At 37.7% G+C, this 21599-nt stretch overlaps 1 protein-coding gene across 1 annotated transcript in view; it reads left to right on the top strand.

The window, feature by feature from the left end:
• Positions 1 to 21599, top strand: part of BABAM2 (BRISC and BRCA1 A complex member 2) — a 588974-nt gene that overhangs the window by 90979 nt on the left and 476396 nt on the right. The window contains exon 4 of the mRNA XM_020983778.2: positions 12566 to 12660. Within this exon, the coding sequence (XP_020839437.1) occupies positions 12566 to 12660 (95 nt within the window). The remainder of the gene's footprint in view (positions 1 to 12565; positions 12661 to 21599) is intronic.

Below are 21599 nucleotides of genomic sequence, written 5' to 3'. Positions count from 1 at the left end.
CTGTGCTGCCAGAGTCAACAGGTACCCCTGGAGCCAGGGCAGGGCACCTTGCTTCCAGTAGGTTTGTCCTGGGACAATGTTGTTGGCCCTAGTGGGCCTTGACTTGCTCACTGTGTTGGGTTTGCATTGCTGCTGCTGGGATTCTGCCTGATATGCTGGGGGCAAAGACAGAGCAACACAAAAGGCAGCAAGGCCAGAGACTCTTCTAGGCTCTATTTTCCACATCGTAGCCATTTTCACTGGGGTTGTAGAACCATTTTACTGGAACCCAAGTTCTGTGCTTGTCAGGGGACTTTTATTGGAAGAAGGTTTAGAGTTAGAATAGTACAGTTTACAGTTCACAGTTTGGAGGTGAGAGAGGAAACTTTTTAAATTGATAGCAGCATCCTGGCTTTTTCTCAGCTAATTACACTAAGTGCATTTGGTGCATTTGTCTATATACCTAATTCTAGAAATGTCTCTGAGTTTCTAGGGAGATTTAGCATTGTCATTTCAGGTGCCTCCCCCAATGGCTTGCACCAATGAATCGTAACATGGATCATCTGGCAAAATTGTAGTTGGACTCTCAAATTTCAAACTATAAAAGAAATAAAACTCAGTTTGTTCATTTGTAGGATACTTGCGGTGTTTTCCCCACCATATTAGATGTAAATAATTCTGTTTGAACTGATTTTTAGTGTTGAGTGAAGCATTAAAAAGGAGTCAAGTACATGCCAAAGGTGCTTGCTAGTATCATGGAGTATGTCAAAACCACAGGCCAAATGGATAAAAGGGTATTCTTTATAGATGTATTCTGTATAGTGAGGTGCTCCAGATGCTTTGTTTTTCATAAATATTGTACTAGTTTCATCAAGCCCTAGAATATTCTAGAACCTCTTAAATGAAGACTTCTTTCAGAAGAGTTAGGCTTAACTCTCTGCCACATGAAGAACAACTAGTCTAGACTAGGATGTGCAGGTGAATTGGGAGCTCGTAGAAATCATTCATTAGTACATATCTTAGAAGACGCTGAAAATGGACAGTTAACTGAGTATATAATTGAATAGATACAGTAGTGGCCTGAGTTACATTTGGAATATTATGCAGTGCTTTTAAGTACCTCGAGCTCTTATTTAAATTGAAATAACTTTTTGTAACATCTCCATTTTTTGAGTGATGGTATAGGGCTCCAAATCATGGAATTCTTTGAGGAGTCAAGACTCTGGGTCTTCCAGAAGGCAATGGAGAGATAGACAGATGGTACATATACATAGTCAGTAGCATATAGCCACCATAATTTGTATTAAAAAAAGAAGACATCATCCAGGATATGTGTGTCTGGTAAAGAAAGTGGGTTCATTGTGTAGCTTATTTGAGAGATAATAGAGAGGGATGCATCATGCATTGGTATCCTTCAAATGTTAAGTAACCTAGCAGAAGTCTGCTATCATATTAGGGGGACCATTGTGGAGGATTTATAGGAGCACAGGATGAGAAAACAAGGCTAGGTTGTAATCTATACTATCAGAGAGTGTACCCACATCTGTGAGATAATAGATCTGTTAGAGTATTGAAGTTTCTGCCTTAAAGATCTATTACAAGGGTCAAATGAGATAATGTAGTAAAGTACTTGATGATCATAATATGCTATAGAAATGTAACCATTGTTTCTAGGCTTCTACAGAATTTTCTTCAATTTTTTCAATATTATGCTGTAAAATTCCTTGTCAAAATTATACTAATTTCATATCTGCTTCTAAGAACCACAAGCAAAAACATGAAAAGGTTGGAAAAGTTCAGTCACTTTTTGTGGTGTCAGATACATTGTAGTCATTAAAAATGAATTTTAATAAATTGAACTAATGAAACAGTTTGTGCATATGCCTGTGAAAATTATCAAGATAGGAAATTTCTGCTTGAGAATATTTATTGATCAATAAAATGATGCTAATTCAGTACTTAACTTTAAAATGTGCTCAATTTAAGTACTCAAAGCAATACATAGAAAATACCAGGTTAAAGGTTTAGTTTAAATCTGTTATAGTATTTGAAGATTCATTATACACCACTCCTTAATTAATCAGAGCACAACATATTAAATTTTAGCAATATAATTGGTTCCCTTGATATTTGTAAATAAGAATCATGTGGCTCAGTATTCTGGAAATTATATTTTATGTTGAGTGGTTGAAGCAAATGAAGATGGTTAAGCCAGAGAAGAAAAGACTTAAGAGGAGATGTGATCAGTGTCTTCATATATTTAAAGAGCTGTGAGGTCTTTGTTGCTTCAGAGGAAAGAATGTGGGCAAATGGGTAGAAATTATAGGGAGGCAGAAAGAAATAATTTTCTGACAACTAGAGCAACCCAACAGTGGGATGGACCTTATGAGATGGTGAGTTCCCAGTCACTGAAGACATTCAGTAGAAAATACTGACTGTGTTCTTTGATACATTAGTGTTAGGGGAGTTGGACTAGAGAAGGGATCTTAACCTGGACTCCATGAGCCTAAAAAACATTTTTTTTAATAATTGTATTCCAGTATAATTAGTTTCCTTTGTAATCATATATATTTTCTTTTATATTTTAAAAACATTATTCTGAGAAGAGGTCTGTTGATTTCACTGAACTGCCAGAGGGAACCATGATGCAGAAAAGATTAAAATCCTGACTAAATGACCTCTAAGATACTCATAACTTTTAAGAGTCTAGATTTCTCAAAAAAAGTTTTCTTCTTAGTGTATAGAATGATGATTTGTCCCTAAATAGAAAGCTTTGTACTCTGTAAGGATCCATAGAAAATAGTGGTTCCTGGCACATACTAGGTATTTACTAACTGCTGATTGACTGATCAGCTGATTGATTTGTCATGATGTAGTAGAAAAGATACTATGTGGGGAGTCATTAGAGGGGAAGTATAAACAGGAAGAAAATAACCATTTTTGTACCATTAACTATATGCCACGCACTGAATTAAGTATTATTATTATTACTGTTTAACAGATATCTCATTTGATCAGAAGAGACCTGGGTTCTTCATTTGCTTTACCAGGAACTAACTATGACTGTGGAAAAGCTACTAAAAACCTCTCTGGGTCTCAATTGCTTCGTCTGAAGATTACGTGTTGCACTAGATGATCTTTATTGACTCTTCTAGCTCTTAGTGATCAGTTTTTTTTTTCAGTTATGTCTGATTCTTTATTACCCCATTTGAGGTTTTCTTGGCAAAGGTACTCTAGCTCGTTTTACAGGTGAGGAAACTGAGGCAAACAAGGTGAAGTGAATTGCCCAGGGTCCCACAGACAGTAAGTGTCTGAAGCTAGATTTGAACTCAAGAAGACAAGTCTTCCTACTCTAGGTCTGCCACTCCTATCTACTGAGCCACCTTGCTGCCTCTCCTGTAGTTATAATATTCTGTAATTCTGTAATTCTGTGATTTTTTTTTTGTGATACTACATATGAAGCTTTTTCAGGCACATTTTCATAGTAGAGGTAGTAAAGATAGCTGTGGTCCCAACAACACTGTACACTAACTAGTTCTTTTTTTCTTTATTTGTGTTATCAATGGTGCCATTCCTTTTTCTCTGTTTTGTTGTCTACCCTTTCTTTTGATAAAATATTAGAATAACATCTGGAGAGCAGAAAACCTATATTCCATATTATCTTCTCCAGGTGAAAACAAGAAAATATGTTATTGCCTTTGTTTGATTTATACTACATCTTCACTTGTACCTCCTCTTCTTCCCACCCCTCAGTTTTTCTACTTTATTTTCTGTTCATTTAGAGAAAGTTAATTTCTTTTGTTTCTCTGTCGCCTTTACTTCCCCTCAATATCCTGCTCTCAGAGAACCATCCTTTATAATGAATAACTTCTTTAAAGTTCAGCAAAAGTAACCAATATGTTGACCAAGTCCAAAAGTATGTTCGCTATTCTATATCCATTGACTGTTTGCTCTCCACTTCCACACAACCTCTGAAAAGAAGGGAGGGAGGTGCATTCTCCTCTTTCTTCTTTATGGCCAAGCTGAATCATCATTTATTCATTATTTCTTGAGCACAATAATATTCTGTTCACATGTATTTTTTTTTCTTAGCTATTTCCCAGTTGATAAACATCTACTTTATTTTCAGTTTTTTGGTATTACAAAAAGTGTTCATTTAAATATTCTTGGGATTTTTCTTTTTATCATTGACTAACTTGAGATCACTTCCTAAGCATACTTCCAAACTGCTTTTCAGAATGGTTGGACCAATTCACTAATTCACAGATTCATCAGTAGTATATTAGTATGCATGTCTTTCTACAACCCCTGCAACAATGATTTTAACTAACTTTTATATTCTTTCTATTCTATGCTTATATTCTTTTATAATAATTATCAAAATAATGATATTATTTCTTATTTAAGAATTAGTACAGTGTTTTGTGCAAGTTCTTTCCAATAAATATTTTACTTCTTCACTTTTCTTTTTGGCATAAAAATAGTGCCAAATTTTATTTAAGGCATGAATTTAGAAGTGTCAAGGCAAGAAATTTTAGAAATTTATGCAGTGAACATTTGTTGAACACCGATTTTGTGCATGGTACTGTATTAGGCACTGGAGATTGGAGGCAAAATGGTGAGAACCATAAAAGGTAAATTTTTTAAGTCAGTGAGTACTGACTCTATTAATCTCTCCCTTATCCTCTCTCTCTTCCCTCTCCCCTTAGGGTTTTATTTCTTTCTGAATTTGGAAGACTTATACTCATCTAGATATATATGTATTGTTCACTCTTGAACCCATTCCAATGAAAATGAGTTTCCAGAACTACCAGCCTTCCTCCTCCATCTAATTCCTCTATTTTAGTTCTTCTTACACCTCATTAGTATAAAATAATTACTCTTTTTCGCTGTTTGTTCCTAAATGGTTTTGATTTTTAAAATCATATCATATTCAGATCTACCACAGTCTTTCTTACGAACTACCCAATTACTAATAACAATCTTAAACATACATTTCATATTTTATGTAGATAAAAGGTAAATAGTCTGCTGTTAGTCCCTTGTAATTAGTCTTTGGTATGTCCCTTATATTTCTCTTTGCTGTTATATGTCAAATCTTCTATTAAGTTCAGCTTTTTTTTTTTAAACAAAATCCTGAAAGGCTGACAGTTCATTAAATGTCAATTTTTTTTTTCCATTCAGGATTATGCTTAGCTTTGCTGGGTATGCTATTTTTGGCTGGAACCTCAGTTCTTTTGCTCTTTAAGATATAGTTTTCCAAGACCTGTGGTCTTTTAGTATTGCCACTGCTATGTCTTGTGTGATTCTAATTGTGGCACTGCCATGTTTAAATTTTTTTTTCTTGTTGCTCGTAATATTTTATCCTTGATCTTGGGGTTTTGGAATTTGACTATGATATTCCTGTGGGTTTCCCTTGTAGCATCTCTTTCAGCTGGCAATTGGTGGATTTTTTCTATTTCTACTTTCTGTTCTTGTTCTAATGCTTCAGGACAGTTTCTTTAATTATTTCTTGTATTATTGTATCAAGATTCTTTTTTTTGTTGTTCATAGGTTTCAGGTAGTCCTATTATTCTTACATTTTCTCTTCTTGATCTGTTCTCCAGATCAGTATTTGTTATGAGATGTTTCACATTCTCTTCTATTTTTTTCATTCTTTATATTTTGTTTTGTTAATTTTTTGATCTCTTGTAACTTCCCTGGCTTCCCCTTGCCTAGTTCTGATTTTGAAGGAGTTGTTTTCTTCCTTAAGATTATGGATCTTCTTTTCTAATTGGTTGACTTTCTTTTCATAATCTTGTTTTTCTTGGATTGTTCTTTTTTTTTGGTTTTTTAGTTTTTCCTCAATCTCATTTGATTTTTAAAGTCTTTTTTAAGTTCTTCCATGAATTCTTTTTTGGCAAGTGACCATTTGATGTTACTTTTTGGGGTAGAAGAGGGTTTCTTTGCTTCAGTATCCTACTGTGAAGATGAACCTCAATCTTCTCTATTCCCATAGTAACTCTCTATGATTGGATTCTTTTCCTCTTTGCTTGTTCTTTTTTTAAAAAAATAATTAATTTATTTAATTTCCATTTCAACATTCACTTCCATAAGATTTTGAGTTTTAATTTTTCTCCCTCTGCCCAAGACAGCATGCAATCTGATATAGGCTCTACTTATACATTCATGTTAAGCATATTTTCCCATTAGTTATGCTTTAAAGAACAATTAGAACTAGTGGGGGGGACCATGAGAATGAAGCAATAAAACAAAATAACAAAGGAAAAGGAGAACAAATAGTGTGCTTCCATCTGCATTCAGATTCCATAGTTCTCTCTCTGCATGTGGATAACATTTTCCATCATGAGTCTTTTGGAGTTGTCTTAGATCACTGCATTGCTGAGCAGAGCCAAGTCTATCAAAGACAGTCATTGCACAATATGGCTATTATTATGTACAGTGTTCTCCTGGTTCTGCTCATTTCATTCAGCATCAGTCCATACACGTTTTTCCAGGTTTTTCTGAAGTCCACCTACTTATCATTTCTTACAGAGCCATAATATTCCATTACGTTCATATACCACAACTTGTTCAGCCATTTGCAATTGATGGGCATCCCCTCTATTTCCAATCCTTTGTCACCATAATAAGAGCTGCTATAAATATTTTTGTACGTGTTAGTCCATTTCCCGTTTTTGTGATCTCTTTGGTATACAGACCTAGAAGTAGAATTGCTGGGTCAAAGGGTATGCACAATTTTATAACCCTTTGGGTATAGTTCCAAATTGCTCTCCAGAATGGTTGGATCAAATCGCAACTCCACCGACAATGCCTTAGTGTTCCAGTTTTCCCACATCTCCAACATTCATCATTGTCCTGTTTTGTCATGTTAGTGAATCTGATAGGTGTGATGTGATACCTCAGAGTTGTTTTGATTTGCATTTCTTTAATGAACAGTGATTTAGAGCAGTTTTTTAATATGACTATAGATAGCTTTAATTTCTTCCTCTGAAAACTGCTTGTTCATATCCTTTGTTCTTTTAATCAATTGGGGACCTGTTTTTTTTTTGTCTGTGTGTATATTTTATTTGGTAGCAGCTTAGGTTTTGCAATCACCTCTAGTCCTGAAGTGTGGGGGATGGTACCTCTGACCTCAGATCCTTCTTTAGTTCTCCCAGCTGGCCTAGAACTGAAACCAAGATTTTCAGCCTCCTTTAAGTGCCCACAGCCAGCAGTGTCCCTGCCCTACTGTTTCTTCACTCACCTGGCATATGTTGGTTCCTTCTAACCCCTGGTCATGTCTCTGTAGCACAGCTGGGTCTGGTGTTCGTTTTCAGCAGAGGTTCCCTTGGTTTTCCTTGGCTGAGAGGCCCAACTCCAGGGGTAAAAATTCCTATGGTTGGGGCCAAGACAGTCTCCCAACCCAGCTAATCCCAGGGCTTGCTGATTATTGTTTAAGCAGACTTAGTTTGGAGGTGTTTACTTTTTACAGGGACCAAGCTTCCACCAGGGATTTTTTTTATGTTTGTTTCCTTTTTTCTTTTTGTGATTTTATTTTTTTTATTAATTTATTTATTTTTAGTTTTCAACATTCACTCCCACAAGATTTTGAGTTCCAGATTTTCTCCCCATCTCTCCCCTCCCTCTGCCCCAAGATGACGTTTATTCTGAATACTCCTTCCCCCAATCTGCCCTTCCTTGTATCAGCCTCCTCCCCTTCTCCTATCCACTTTCCCTTCTGTTTTCCTATAGGGCAGGATAGATTTCTATACTCCATTGCCTGTATAGCTTTTTTCCCAGTTGCATGTAAAAACAATTTTTAACATTTCTTTTTAAACTTTGGGTTCCAAATTCTCTTCCTTCCTCTCTCCCCACCCACCCTCATTGAGAAGGCAAGCAACTCTATACAGGTTAGACATGTGTAGTCATATAAAAACACTTCCATTATAGTCATGTTGTGAAAAACTAACTATATATTTCCGTTCATCCTATTCCACCCACTGTTTATTCTGTTTTCTCTTTTGACCCTTTTCCTAGTCAGAAGTGCTTGCTTCTGATTACCCCCTCCCCCAATCTCTGCTCTCCCTTCTATCATCCACTGTCTCTTATCCCTTTCCCTCACTTTTTTCCTGAAGGGTAAGATTTATTTCCATACCCAAATGAGTGTGTATGTTATTCTTTAAGCCAAATCCAATGGGAGTAAGATTTACTTATTCCCTCTCACCCTCCCCCACTTTACCTACAACTGTAAAAGTTTTTTCTTGTCTGTTTTATTTGAGATAATTTACCCCATTCTACCTTTCCCTTTGTCCTTCTCCCAGTATAATCCTCTCTCACCCCTTAATTTAATTTTTTAAGATATTTTCCCTTCATCTTCAACTCACCCTGTGCCCTCTCTCTATATGTATATATGTATATTTATTCATACACATACACACATATATATATATTCATACACACATTTACACACACACACACACACACACACACACACACACACACACACGCCCCTGCAATTACCCTAATACTAAGAAAGGTCTCATGAGTTTACAAATATCATCTTTCCATGTAGGAATATAAACAGTTCAGTTTAATAAGTTCCTTATGATTTAGTTCTCTTTCCTGTTTACCTTTTTATGCTTTGCTTGAGTCTTGTATTTGAAAGTCAGATTTTCTATTCAGCTCTGGTCTTTTCATCAAGGATGCTCAAAAGTCCTCTATTTCACTGAGTGACCATTTTTCCCCTTGAAGGATTATACACAGTTTTGCTGGGTAGGTGATTCTTGGTTGTAATCCTATCTCCTTTGCCCTCTGGAATATTATATTCCAAGCCCTCCTGTTCCTCAGTGTAGAAGCTGCTAAATCTTGTGTTATTCTGATTGCATTTCCACAATATTGAATTGTTTCTTTCTGCCTGCTTTTAATATTTTCTCCTTGACCTGGGAATTCTGGAATTTGGTTTTAATATTCCTATGAGTTTTCCTTTGGGGATCTCTTTCAGGAGGTGATTGGTGGATTCTTTCCATTTCTATTTTACCCTCTGGTTTTAGAATATCAGGGCAGTTTTCCTTGATAATTTCTTGAAAGATGATGTCTAGGCTCTTTTTTTTTGATCATGGCTTTCAGGTAGTCCAATAATTTTAAAATTCTCTCTCCTGGATCTGTTTTCCAGGTCTGTTGTTTTTCCGGTGAGATATTTCACATTGTTTTCTATTTTTTCACTCTTTTAGTTTTGTTTTATAATTTCTTGATTTCTTATACAATCATTACCTTCCATTTGCTCCATTCTGATTTTTAAGGAATTATTTTCTTCAGTGAGCTTTTGGACTTCTTTTCCATTTGGCCAATTCAGCATTTTAAGGCATTCTTCTTTTCATTGGCTTTTTGGAACTCTTTTGCCATTTGGGTTATGCTATTTTTTAAGATGTTATTTTCTTCAGTATTTTTTTGGGGGGTCTCTTTTTGTAAGCTGTTGACTCATTTTTCATGATTGTTCTCATTTCTCGTCCCAGTTTTTCCTCTACTTCTCTTACTTGCTTCTCAAAATCCTTTTTGAGCTTTTCCATGGCCTGGGACCAATTCATATTTTTCTTAGAGGCTTTGGATGTAGGAGCTTTGTCTTTGTTGTCTTCTTCTGGTTGTGTGTTTTGATCTTCTTTGTCACTAAAGAAATATTCTGTGGTCTGCGTTTTTTTCTGCTGGTTGTTTATTTTCCCAGCCAATTACTTGACTTTTAAACTCTTTGTTAAGGTAGGGTTCTGCTTCCAGTGTGGAGGATGTCCTGTTCCAAGCTTTGGGGATTTTGTGTAGCTGTTTTCTAGGGACCTGTAAATTTTCAGTTCTTCTAAGGTGGTATGATCGAAGGTGAGGTGTTTACTCTTTTCCTGGTCTGTGCTGTGGTCTATGAGTGACCACAAGCACTCTTTTCTGCCTTGTAACTGTGAGGAGGATTCTCTCTCTCCACTTCTGCCACAAGCTCCATAAAGCCAGTGCTCCTCCTAGCCTCAGGACCAGTACCCAGAACTGCGACACAGATCCAAGCATGGGCAAAGCAAGAGAATCCTGCCTCAGCACCAGCAAAGAGAGCCTTACAATTCCCATCTTATCAGAGGCTCGATCCCCTCACCATTTGTGGGCCGAGAGCTCTGGAAGCAGCCGCTGCCCCAGGGCTGTGCAAGGACTGGGGCCAAACAGAGCTCCTCTCTCACTGAGGTCTGACAAACTTTTCCTACTGATTTTCTAAGTTGTCTTTGGCGTTGTGGGTTCAGAAGTCCGGAAACCGCTACAGCTGCTAGTGGTTCAGCCCCCTAAGGCTGGCCTCAAGGTTTGCTAAGGCCCAGTGTTTGCCTGTGCTGGTCACTGAACTGTGCTCCTCTCTCAACCCTGTTCAGCAGACCTTTCCCATCAACCTTCTAGGTTGTCTTTGTTGGAAATTTGTTTCAGTCTGTCTTTTTGTGGGTTCAGCTGCTCTAGAATTTGTTTAGAGCCATTTTTTACAGGTATTTGGTGAGGTCTAGGGGAGAGCTCAGCAAGTCACTGCTTTTACTCTGCCATCTTGGCTCTGCCCCCCAGGGATTTTTCTTCAGATCTTCTCTGATTGTCCCAACAGGATCACTGTTCTGCCCCTACTCTTATTTATTTTTACCAGCTGTATGTTTGCCGTGAAGCACTATTTTATCTCATTTATGGGGGAAATCTGGAGAGCTTGAAATTTTGTGACCTACCCTGTCATCTTCCCAGAATCCCCTGTCTATGGATTGCTTTCTGAGATGATGCTTGAGGGCACTGGGTGGGAAGCATTGCTATTCCAGTGCTTTTAGGGTTAGGGTCCTGTGCTGTCTCCATCAAGATCTAAGGGGAGACAGTGGTCAGGGTGGGGGTTTGACTTGCCCATATACTGCCTCCTGTTTCTCCCTCAGGGTCCATGACTTTTTGGCTAGGCAACCTTGTCTGCCCTTTGTGTTACAGATTCATGGGATGATTGGCCCCTTCTCCATAGGAGCTGCTTGCCCCGATGATTACTGTGAGGCTTGGGCTCAAAGCAGGACTACTCTTGTGGGTGGGATTGTGGAAGAGAGGGAGTATAGGAAATGGTGTTAATGCTTTTATGTGCGCATGCAGTGTTGCTCAGCTATATCCCAATGCTTCTTCTTGCTATCATAGGTGTTGGAAAGGAACTAAAGGAGAAGTTCCAAATTTTCTTGGTTATTGGTCAGCCTTTTGTGTCTTAGTAAATTTTTCATGGCATCTCTATACCAAAAGAAATATTTAACAGTTCTATTTATTAAGTAGTTAGGTTAAAAATTCAAAATATTCTAGTGTGCCGCCATGGGTTTTATATAGTGTCTGTGGGCACAATAGGGTACAATTTCGGAACTATAGATGTAAAGGGATCAATGTCCTTGTGTTCAGGACCCAGTTCTGATTCTTAGACTGGAACAGTGGATAAAGTCAAGAAAATGCTAGGAGGTTCATTAGTCTCCTGTCCTCACAGTCTTACCCCCCAAAAATAAGTTAGCTCTGATACCCAGAGATTTTCAGTCTGAAAGCCAAAAATGCCCTTGTAGCTGGCACCCTTTCTTTCCATTTCCAGTGTCAAATATTTGCAGGAAGCCTATTAAGAAGATAAAAACCATGGGGAAAGGCTGGGCTGCATGCCCTCACAAGAAAATCTTGCCATCTTCCATTTCTTCTCAGATAACTTCATGTCTTTTGAATGCACATTCACAGTATACTCACTTTCGTTGCCTTCTGATTGAGTTTCTTTTATGGGAAAACTTGGGGCCTCTGTGGTCCCAAGAGATGGTTTGATTTCCCAGGACCTGCCAAACTCTATCATTTTTTGTTGTGCTTAAATTTAATCTTGCATATTAGTTTTTTTTGTACATTTCTCCCATCAGATTACATGTTATCCAAAAGCAAGGAACATGTTCTGGTCTTAAATTTGTGTTATCATTTTCTGTCTTTGACATACTAAGAACTTAAAATTTTTGGTCATGTAGTTGTTAACCATAATTGCACAGGAGGCTCTTCTATGTAGAATAATCAGCAAATACTCCAGTGTGATTGCATGTATATACCTACATTTGATTGTACTCATAATGTTTTGTTTTGGACTGGATTTGTGATTTCATTGACCAAGGGAGCTCTCAGTGAAGAAACTCCCTTTACCATTCACATTTTAACTTGCCTGAAGTTTAGAGTTTTAGAAAGAATACTGAGAAGTGACTTGCTCAGAGTTGCATAGCCAGCATGTATCAGAGGCAAGGCAGAGGTTAGGTCTTCCAAATTCTAGGCTGACTCTCTATCCAGTATGCCATGATATTTCTGTTTACAATGTATTACATTATAAATCAATTTATAATTTTTTTACATATTAGTAAAACCTTTTGTTTACGTATAGTTTTTAGTGTTCACATATTTTAGGATGCCTACATAATGAATTACATGGTCCTTTTAGGAAAAGAATTAATAATTATTACTTCAGTTGTTTTCCCTTGAATTGCATTGAAACCAAAAAAAAAATATTGTTTTTTGTATAGCACTATGGATATTTTGATTTTAACATAGAATTATAAATGCATTTAATTTTCTTCTATCTTAGGGGATATTATTTTCAATGCTCACTACCCAGAATTGCCTCCTGATTTTATCTTTGGAGAAGATGCTGAGTTTTTGCCAGATCCCTCTGCTCTGCATGTGAGTATCTTTGGCATACTTATATAATGATTATTTGATGTTGAGAAAAAGAATTGGCTTTAAATAGAGAAATTTGCTTGTTATGCAATTTGCTATCCACCATACCCTTTGCTATCCATACCCACATCCATTTTTTTCTGTGACATGTGAATAAACATAACCTTTTGCTGCTATAATGTTAATAATTAGATCATATAGTATAGTTTTATTTTCAGAATGTTTTAAATCAATTTCAGAGAAGATGGCTGTCTGAAAGAGGGGTCTTTCTTGTTCCCCTATACCTATTGCACAAAAATGGTGAAGTTCATACATCACCAAGTAATAATCAAGAAATTCCACGTGAAGCTGTACTAAGTGACCTCTTTCATCCTAGAAAATGTCCTCCAGAGGACTACAGGTAGCAGAAAGCAAACTCCTGAAGTAGAAGGAGGGCTAGCTTAATCAGAGACAGAACATATGTAGCCTGCAAGCCTATACCAAAGGTAGCAAGAACAGAGTCTTCTCCCCCTTTTCCTCCTTCCTCACTCCAGGGTGGGGATCTGGGAACCCAGAGGAGCCCTTGTGACTAGTGTGGTACCTTAGTGCTCATTCTTGGAGAGTCCAGGCCCAGCAGATTTGAAATGCCTGACAATGTCCTGAAATATCAGAGAGTACTCTGAATACCTAATGCTTTTAATTTCAAAGATCTAGGAGGATCTAGTCCCAGGAGGTGAGAACCTCAGAGATTCAGGTTGAAAACAAGCAGAGCCAACCACCCCACTTAAAAGTGAAGCAGGAAGTAGAGTCTGGCCTGACATCAAGCCCCACTTCAGGAATGCATATTAGAGAGATGAATAAATCAAAGAAAATATCAACTAGTATAAAATTTGTTTTGAAAAACTGTCTTCATAACAATTGCAAGTAGAGACTTAAAGGAAAAAAGTTGATTTTGTAGGACTATATAAATACTAGGAAAAAACAAAGGAAGTAAATTTTAAAGACACCAATAAAAGCTTTTCTGGAAAAAAAATCTTAAGAAGCTTAGAAGAGAAGGTGCTAAACCTTAAACAAGATATGGCATCCTTGAAACTACAGAAGACCGAAGGAAATCATTTGATGCCGTGAGAGTGTAAGAAATGTTAGAAAATCAAAAGATTGAAATAGTAGAAGAAAACATAAAATTTTTGATGTAAGAAACAACTAACCTAGAAAATAGTTCATAGAGATAAATTTGAGAACCATTGGACTTCCTGAAAACCATGATTAAAAAAAAAAGAGCTTGGATATTATATTCCAAGCAGTCATAAATGGAAAACTCCCCAGATCTATTATATAAAGGACAAAGTTAAGTTAGAAAGAACCCATCGATCTTCTAAAAAGAACCTCAAAAAGAAAAGTCCCAGGAGCATTATATCCAAAATCCAGAATTTCTGCATCAAAGAAAAAAAAATACTTCAAGAATCTAAAAAGAAACAATTCAGGTATCAAGGAACTACAGTCAGGATCACAGAAGGCCTGACAGCTTTAGCCCAAACTGAGAAGAGTTCTTGATTTTCAAGATTCCAGAAAGCAAAATATATAGTCTTACAACCAAGAATAACTTAATAACCTTACCTACAAAGTTGAGCATAATTTCACAGGGGAAAAATGTATCTTTAATAGAATAGAGGACTTTCCAGCATTTCTGATGAAAAGATTGATGTTCCAGTAGGAATTATGAAATATAATCACAGAGTCAAGAGAACTTAGAAAAGTAAATGTATTTAAGAATTTGGAAGAGGCTGTGTGATGATAGAGTGCTAACATTCTAAAAGGTGCAAAGAAATAAGCATCCCTTCAGAAAATTAATACCCTCAAAAGATATTGAGGGAATAAGACAGGAAAAATAGATGTTTTGGGGGTAAATTGTGTTGCTTTTTTTTTTTGAAGGTTTTAGGAGAGGAAAGAGAAGGGAGGATAAAATGAGGAATATATTATTGGGGAAAGGAGGGGGAAGGTGGTGGAATTTGATACTTCTCATAATTGTTGTATGTGAAAATATGCAAATATGGATGAAGTGGGCATCAGACGAACCTAACTTCTATTTGAAATGGACAAACCAAAGTTTGAACACATAGACACATATACACACACATATACACAGAGTTTGGTATGGAAGTACATTAAACTCAACTGAGAAACATTGAGGTTTGGTGTAGGATTGTTAAGAGGGAGGAAAATACCGGGAGAAGAATAGTTATCACAAGTAAGTCAAATTTTCTAATCTTTATGAGGGAATTAAAAGGCAAGAGGAAAGACAATATAAGAACTAGATTATAAAGGGAGTACTTTAGATTCCTTTTTAGATAATTGGGGAATGGCTGAACAAATTGTGCTGTGTAAATGTGGTAGAATATCGTTGTGCCATATGAAACAAAGACAAAAAAGATGACTTCAGAAAATCTTGGGTACTATGAATGTAAAATGAAGTGGTCAGATCCAGGAGAATAATTTATGCACAAAGTTCAACAACATTTTAAGGAAAATAACTTTGAAAGACTTAAGTCTGACCAGTGCAATGACTGTGTCTTCAGAGGACCTCTGATGAAACCCACCTCTTGACAGACAGGTGCTGGATATAAGGCACAGAGACATACATTTTTGTATACAGCAACAATTTGAATTTGTTTGATTATGTTTGCTTGTTATGAGGTTCCCTCCCCTTCCTTCTTTACCTCTATTTTGAGGTAGTATCAGAGGGAGTGTTGTTGTTGTTGTTGTCCTTCATTTTCGAAGAGGACCAAAATGATATCTCTATGCTAGAGTCCAATATTAGTGTATCTGACTGTGGCTGATCAGACCAATATGAGCTCGAAGTATTCTACCACAGATTGGGCACAAATAGTCCATGTGAACCTTTGGAGTAGATTCTCTAAGTTTGTGTATCTTGTGTTTCTCTTGAGCTATTTCAATTCTGCTTTGCTCCTAGAGTGTAGCACCTCTTCTGATGTGGGTACACCATGCTGAGCAGTCCTGTGCCAGTGTCTGCCATGTCACACAATCAATTCCAAAATTGTTTTTTTTTTTTTGGTTAGGCAGTTGGGGTTAAGTGACTTGCCCAGGATCACACAGCTAGTAAGTGTCAAGTCTTTGGTCTGAGGCCCGATTTGAACTCAGGTCCTCCTGACTTCAGGGCCGGTGCTCTATCCACTGCACCACCTAGCTGCCCCCAATTCCAGAATTCTTAAGAGAGACCTTGAGAGTGCCCTCTTGTTGCTTCTTATGACCACCATGTCAATGCTTGCCCTATGTGAATTCTTCATATAATAGTTTTTTTGGCAAGTGTACGTTTTATATTCAAACAGTGTAGTTAGCCCATCTGAGTTGTGCTCTCTGAAGCAGAGTTTGATTGCTTGGCAGTTTAGTTCAAGAAAGGATCTCAGTATCTGGTATATTATCCTGTCAGGTGCTCTTCAGAATCTTCCTAAGACAATTCAAATGGAAGAGATTCAGTTTCCTGGCATGGCTTTGGTATACATGGTCCAGGTTTCACAGGGATAAAACAATGAGGTCAGCACTACGGCTCTGTAGACCTTCAGTTTGGTAGTCAGTCATAAGTCTCCATACTTTTCTTTGGAGCCTCCCAAACACTGAACTAGTTCTGGCAATGCATGCGTCAACCTCATTATTAATGTGTACATCCCTGGAAAGTATACTACCAAGGTAGTGAACTTTTCCACAACATTCAGAACTTCTTCATTTGCTGTAACCAGTGGTTCCATGTGTGGATGGTGTAGTGGTGGCTGATGGAGCATCTGATTTTCTTGGTGTTAATTGTTACACCAAAATTAGCAGAAGCAGCAGAGAATCGATCCATACTTTGTTGCATCTCAGCTTCAGAGGCTGAATTGAGTGCGCAATCATCTGCAAACAGAAAATTATGCCCCAATACTACTTCCACTTTGGCTTGTAGTCTTTTGAAGTTGAAGAATTTACCATCAGTGTGCTATCTGACCTTGATGCAATGTTCATCCTCATTGAAAGCATTTGACAACATAGCTAAAAACATCATGATAAAAAGTATGAGAGCAAGCACACAGCCTTGTTTCATTCCATTGTTGACTGGGAAAGCACGAGAGTGTTGTCCATTATCCAAAACCCAGGCAAGCATGCCATCATGAAATTGATGTACAATGCTGATGAACTTTTCCAGGCAGCCAGATTTTGACATAATAACTGACAGTATCAAAGACCTTGGTCAAATCTACAAACATTGTATACAGACCTCTGTTCTGCTCCTGGCATTTCTCCTGGAGTTGTTGGGCAGCAAACACCATATCAACTATTCTTTGGCCCTTTCTGAAGCCACACTGGCTCTCAGGTAGATGATAATCTTCCAGGTGAAGGATCAGCCTATTAAGTAGGACCCTGGTAAGAATCCTGCCAGTAATGACTAAGAGAGAGAATCCCTTGTGATTGTCACAGGACAATCTATTTCATTTAACTTTATAGAGATGGACAGTGGAGGCATCCTTGAACTTCTTGGGGATAATGCCATATAACCTGGAAAATTTCAGTCAGCTTTTGTATGAGCAATGGACCCACTACCTTGTGATTCTCAGCTGGAGTAGAATCAGCACCAGGTGCTTTGCCACATGAAAGGAGCCTAATGGCATTCAAAACCCCTTCTTCAGTTGGAACTTCAGCTAGGGAGGGATTGACTTCAACTCGAGGTAAACAGTCAATGGCTTCAGCATTGATTGATGATGTCTGTTAAGAACATTGTGGAATTGTTCAGTCCATCTCTCTAGGATCATGTCCTTATCACTAATCAGTGTGGCTCTATCTGCACTGAATAGTTGTGATGCACCATAGGTCTTTGGCCTATAAATAGACTTCATGACATCATAAAAGTGCTTTGAATTGTTACTATCAGCATAAAACTGAATTTCATCTGCCTTCTTACTGAGCCAAGAATCCTGCATCTCTCTGAGCTTTAATTGTACTTTATTTTTCATGGAATTAAATGCTGCCTTCTTAGAGATGGATGAACTATTCTGCTGGTAAACCCTGTGGAGTTCTTGTTTTTCATTTATCAGCTTCTGAATTTCCCCATCATTTTCATCAAACCAGTCTTGATGTTTTCAAGTGTTCTGGCCCAGATAAGCAGATGCAGTGCTATACATCAAATCTCTGAAAGCCACCCACTTCTTTTCTGCTCCACTGTTGCCAACTGTGTGTTGGCTCAACTTTCCTTCCAAGTTAGCAGCAAACTGTTTCTGCTCAGAGAAAAGTTCTAATTTGTACATTAATTCTTCTGATCGTTATTTTGCCTTGGGGACACAGCTTTTGTTGAATGCAAATATTTAACTTAAAGGATAAGTCTGTGATCAGTCCAGCACTATGTGCCACACGTTGCCTTTGTCACTTTCACATCCTGTCCGTCCTTCTCCTTACAATCATATAGTCTGTTAAATGCCGATGTTTACTGTGGGGTGCATCCATGAAGTTTTATTGCATTTAGGTAAATGGAAGACAGTAATGCGGTAATGACAGTAATTGGTAATGAGGTAATGAGATGCACAAGTCTTCAGTAGTAAGTGATCATTACTGTTGCTGTTTCCAGCTCCATTCCTACCTAGAACTTCCTGCCAAGTGGTAGCCTGAGCCTTCTCTAGCATTAAAGTCACCCAGAATTATAAGCTTCTCCTCTTTTGGCACATTGATGGTAAGGGTCTCCAGGTCTTTATAAAATTTTTCTTTAACCTTATCAGAGTTCGTCATGGTGGGAGCATAGACGCTGGGGATGGTGGTGTGACGTTTTCCTGCAAGTGGCAATAATAGCATTATCATGAGCCTGTCGTTCATTCCTTTTGGTAGGCATACAAGCTTGTTTACTAGATTAGTTTTGATTGCAAAACCTACACCAGCTTTACGGTGCTCCTCTTCACTGTGGCCACTTCAGAAAAATGTGTATCCAGCTCCAACTTCAGTAAGCTCGCCTTCATTTGCCAGCCTTGTTTCACTCAGGGCTGCTATTTGGATGTGATACCTTCAGAGTTCTCTTGTGACAAGAGCAGTTTGTCTTTCAAGCCTACTGGATTTTGTGATGTCTAGAAGTGTGCACACATTTCATGTTCCAGTGGTGATTGGAATCGTCTTTGCAGACATTTTTGTACATTTTTTCGTGGGATTTCCCACTTGCTGCGGTAATGAGGCCAGGGTTGGGTAAGCAGGCAATTTTCAGGGCACCTTTTCTAGCCTCTTCTGCGCACCAGGGGGGTGAGCAGTGAGATCCTTAAAAGGCTGCTCACACACCCAAAGGGCTGCCAAATCCCACCGCTGTTTCCAATAAGAAATGACCCTGTGTGCAAGATTATGACTACAGCTCCCAGTGTATCTTCAGCTGCTGCTTCATCACTTGCTTGTCACCACAGGATTTTGAGATAGGTAAAATGGTATGGGTGATGTCCTTTGATTCATGTATAAATTGGACTTAAGTGAGGCAGAGTTGCACTAAGTCATCAGCCTCATTCTCTCCTCCAGCGTCATTGCAGTCAATGGCAAGACAGAATGAAGATGACTGGTGATGGCTCAAGATGCAGTGGATAACCTTGGTGTCTTTGATATCTAACCAAGCTCTAAGCGATCCACAGCACCTGCTTCGGCTGTCTTCATTGCCATTAGAACAAATTGTTCTCTTCTGCCCATTCCACCAGGGGACGTCTTCTTATGCTTGGGGTAGATACTCCCCTAACTCATCAATATGTTTGAGACCCCTTGGTCACCCTCAACCTGGTTTAGCCTGTCTGTTGAAATGGTTTACTGAGGTGTGGCCACTGTGCATGCTACAGCTTCTTGGAGCCACAGATGAGAGTTAGGTGGAACAGGTGGACACCAAAGGTGGAAAGAAGCCCTAAAAAATGTTTGGCAGCTTTCACACACCAGTCTTCCCTGAACATACCCTACACCTCTACAGAGGGAGTGTAAATTAGATTAGCAATAGTGATTAAAAAGAAGAAGAAACATTTAAAAAAATAGTAAAGAACAGAAGGAAGTTCCGAAGGAAGCGTAAACAAAGATGACTATTTTGAAAGTAACATGTAGAATTTATTATATGGTTTTTAAAAAGCAGGTGCTATGAAGTACAAATTCATGGTTTCATGTAGAATCCCATTTTTGTGTTCTGCTATGTGTATGGAAATGTTCTTTTCAGTGATCAAGTTTAGAATAAAAAAAAATTTAAAAAATTTAATCAACACAATACTATAGGATACTGGCTAAAGTATTCTGCATGTCAGTTTAATGAGCCACATCTGAAACATTTAGTTTGTTTGAGCATAATACTTAGTGTTTACAATAGTTTTCTGCTGCACACTGTGAATTAATGTTTTAGTCAGCAGAATATTTTTCTTTATTGTTCCAGTAGTCTTTTTGTGTGGTAGAGTAAGTGGTAAAATTGGACTGGATTTCAGCATTGTCTGAGGAATGAAGACTATGCCCTGTGGGTGGTAGGTTATGCTGCCATAAACAATTTATTAGTTGGAACGAGAAGATACTGGAATTAAAATCTGATTTTACTTGGACAGGATGTATTTTGCATGGCTACTGTAGAGAAGATGTGACTTCTTGATTTAATATTTCTGCCTCTTACATAAAAAGCGTTGTTTTATCTTTGTTTGCTCGGAATAGCTCTGCCAGGTTGTTAGTGTCATTTGAACTATGTGTCTATATAGTTCACATACCTGTGAACTATGTGTGAACTATGAACACATATCTGTGTGCCTAATGGAGAGGGTTTTATTTATTCCTTAGAAAGTTTTTATAGACTTGTGCCTTTTTTTTTTTGCGGAGAAATGGGTAATAAAGCTGTAGTAACATAAATTTTTTCAGTGGTGAGGATTTCTTTTTTTAAGGCAATTGGGGTTAAGTGACTTGCCCAGGGTCACTTAGCTAGTAAGTGTCAAGTGTTTGGTCTGAGGTCATTTTTGACCTCAGGTCATCCTGACTTCAGGGCTGGTGCTCTATCCACTGTGCTACCTAGCTGCCCCTTAAATTTTTCAATGGAACCTCGAATTTTAAATAGTTCAGAATTGACTATGCCCTTATGTTGATTTAGCTCTTTCCAGTTTAAAAAGTGCTTTGTCATATGTCATCTCCTTGTATCATCATAAGAATCATGTGAATGAGGAGAGGCAGATTTTAGCTATGTATTCCATGACTAAAACTTGTCTTTTCCAGGAGTAAAATTTTAATTACTGAAATACCACGTATGTATTGCTGAATAAAGAGACCATTTGCAGCTGACTAATAATAAATACGTAGCATGCATCTTAAAAAATAAGCAATACCTTTTTTGCAATTTTTTTTTGTAATTTCAAAGAGTTATAATAATTTATGTTACTCAAAGAATATATGAAATTCCCTATGATGTTCTTTAGAGCTTCTCTATGAGTCAAGACCATTTTTAACTGAGGAAAATGATAACTTAACTTTTCTGAGATATTATGAGGAATAACTCAGTGTTGTCTGGAATAGGAATAATGCCTAAGGGAGATGGGATGATGATATATGAAGATGTAGAATGATAGCTAATAATAACAACTTATATTTGTATAGTGCTTTGAGGTTTGCAAAGCACTATCCTTTCCTTTCCTTTCCTTTCCTTTCCTTTCCTTTCCTTTCCTTTCCTTTCCTTTCCTTTCCTTTCCTTTCCTTTCCTTTCCTTTCCTTTCCTTTCCTTTCCTTTCCTTTCCTTTCCTTTCCTTTCCTTTCCTTTCCTTTCCTGTCCTCCCTCCTTCCTTCCGTCATTCTGTCCTTCCTTCCATCCTTTCTATCTGTCATCTCACTTGACTAAACAAACTTGTGAGGGAGGTGCTTTTATTATCCTTGTTTAACAGATAAGGAAATGGAGACTGATGATAGTTCACTGCTTTGTCTAGTATCACATAATTAATAATTAGCTGAAGCGCAACTGGAGC

The sequence above is a fragment of the Phascolarctos cinereus genome, unplaced genomic scaffold (assembly GCF_003287225.1).
Source record: "Phascolarctos cinereus isolate Bilbo 61053 unplaced genomic scaffold, phaCin_HiC Scaffold_2;HRSCAF=192, whole genome shotgun sequence".
NCBI lineage: Eukaryota > Metazoa > Chordata > Mammalia > Diprotodontia > Phascolarctidae > Phascolarctos > Phascolarctos cinereus.
Note: the sequence above shows the minus strand (reverse complement) of the source record. Positions and strands in the feature narration are given on the sequence as shown.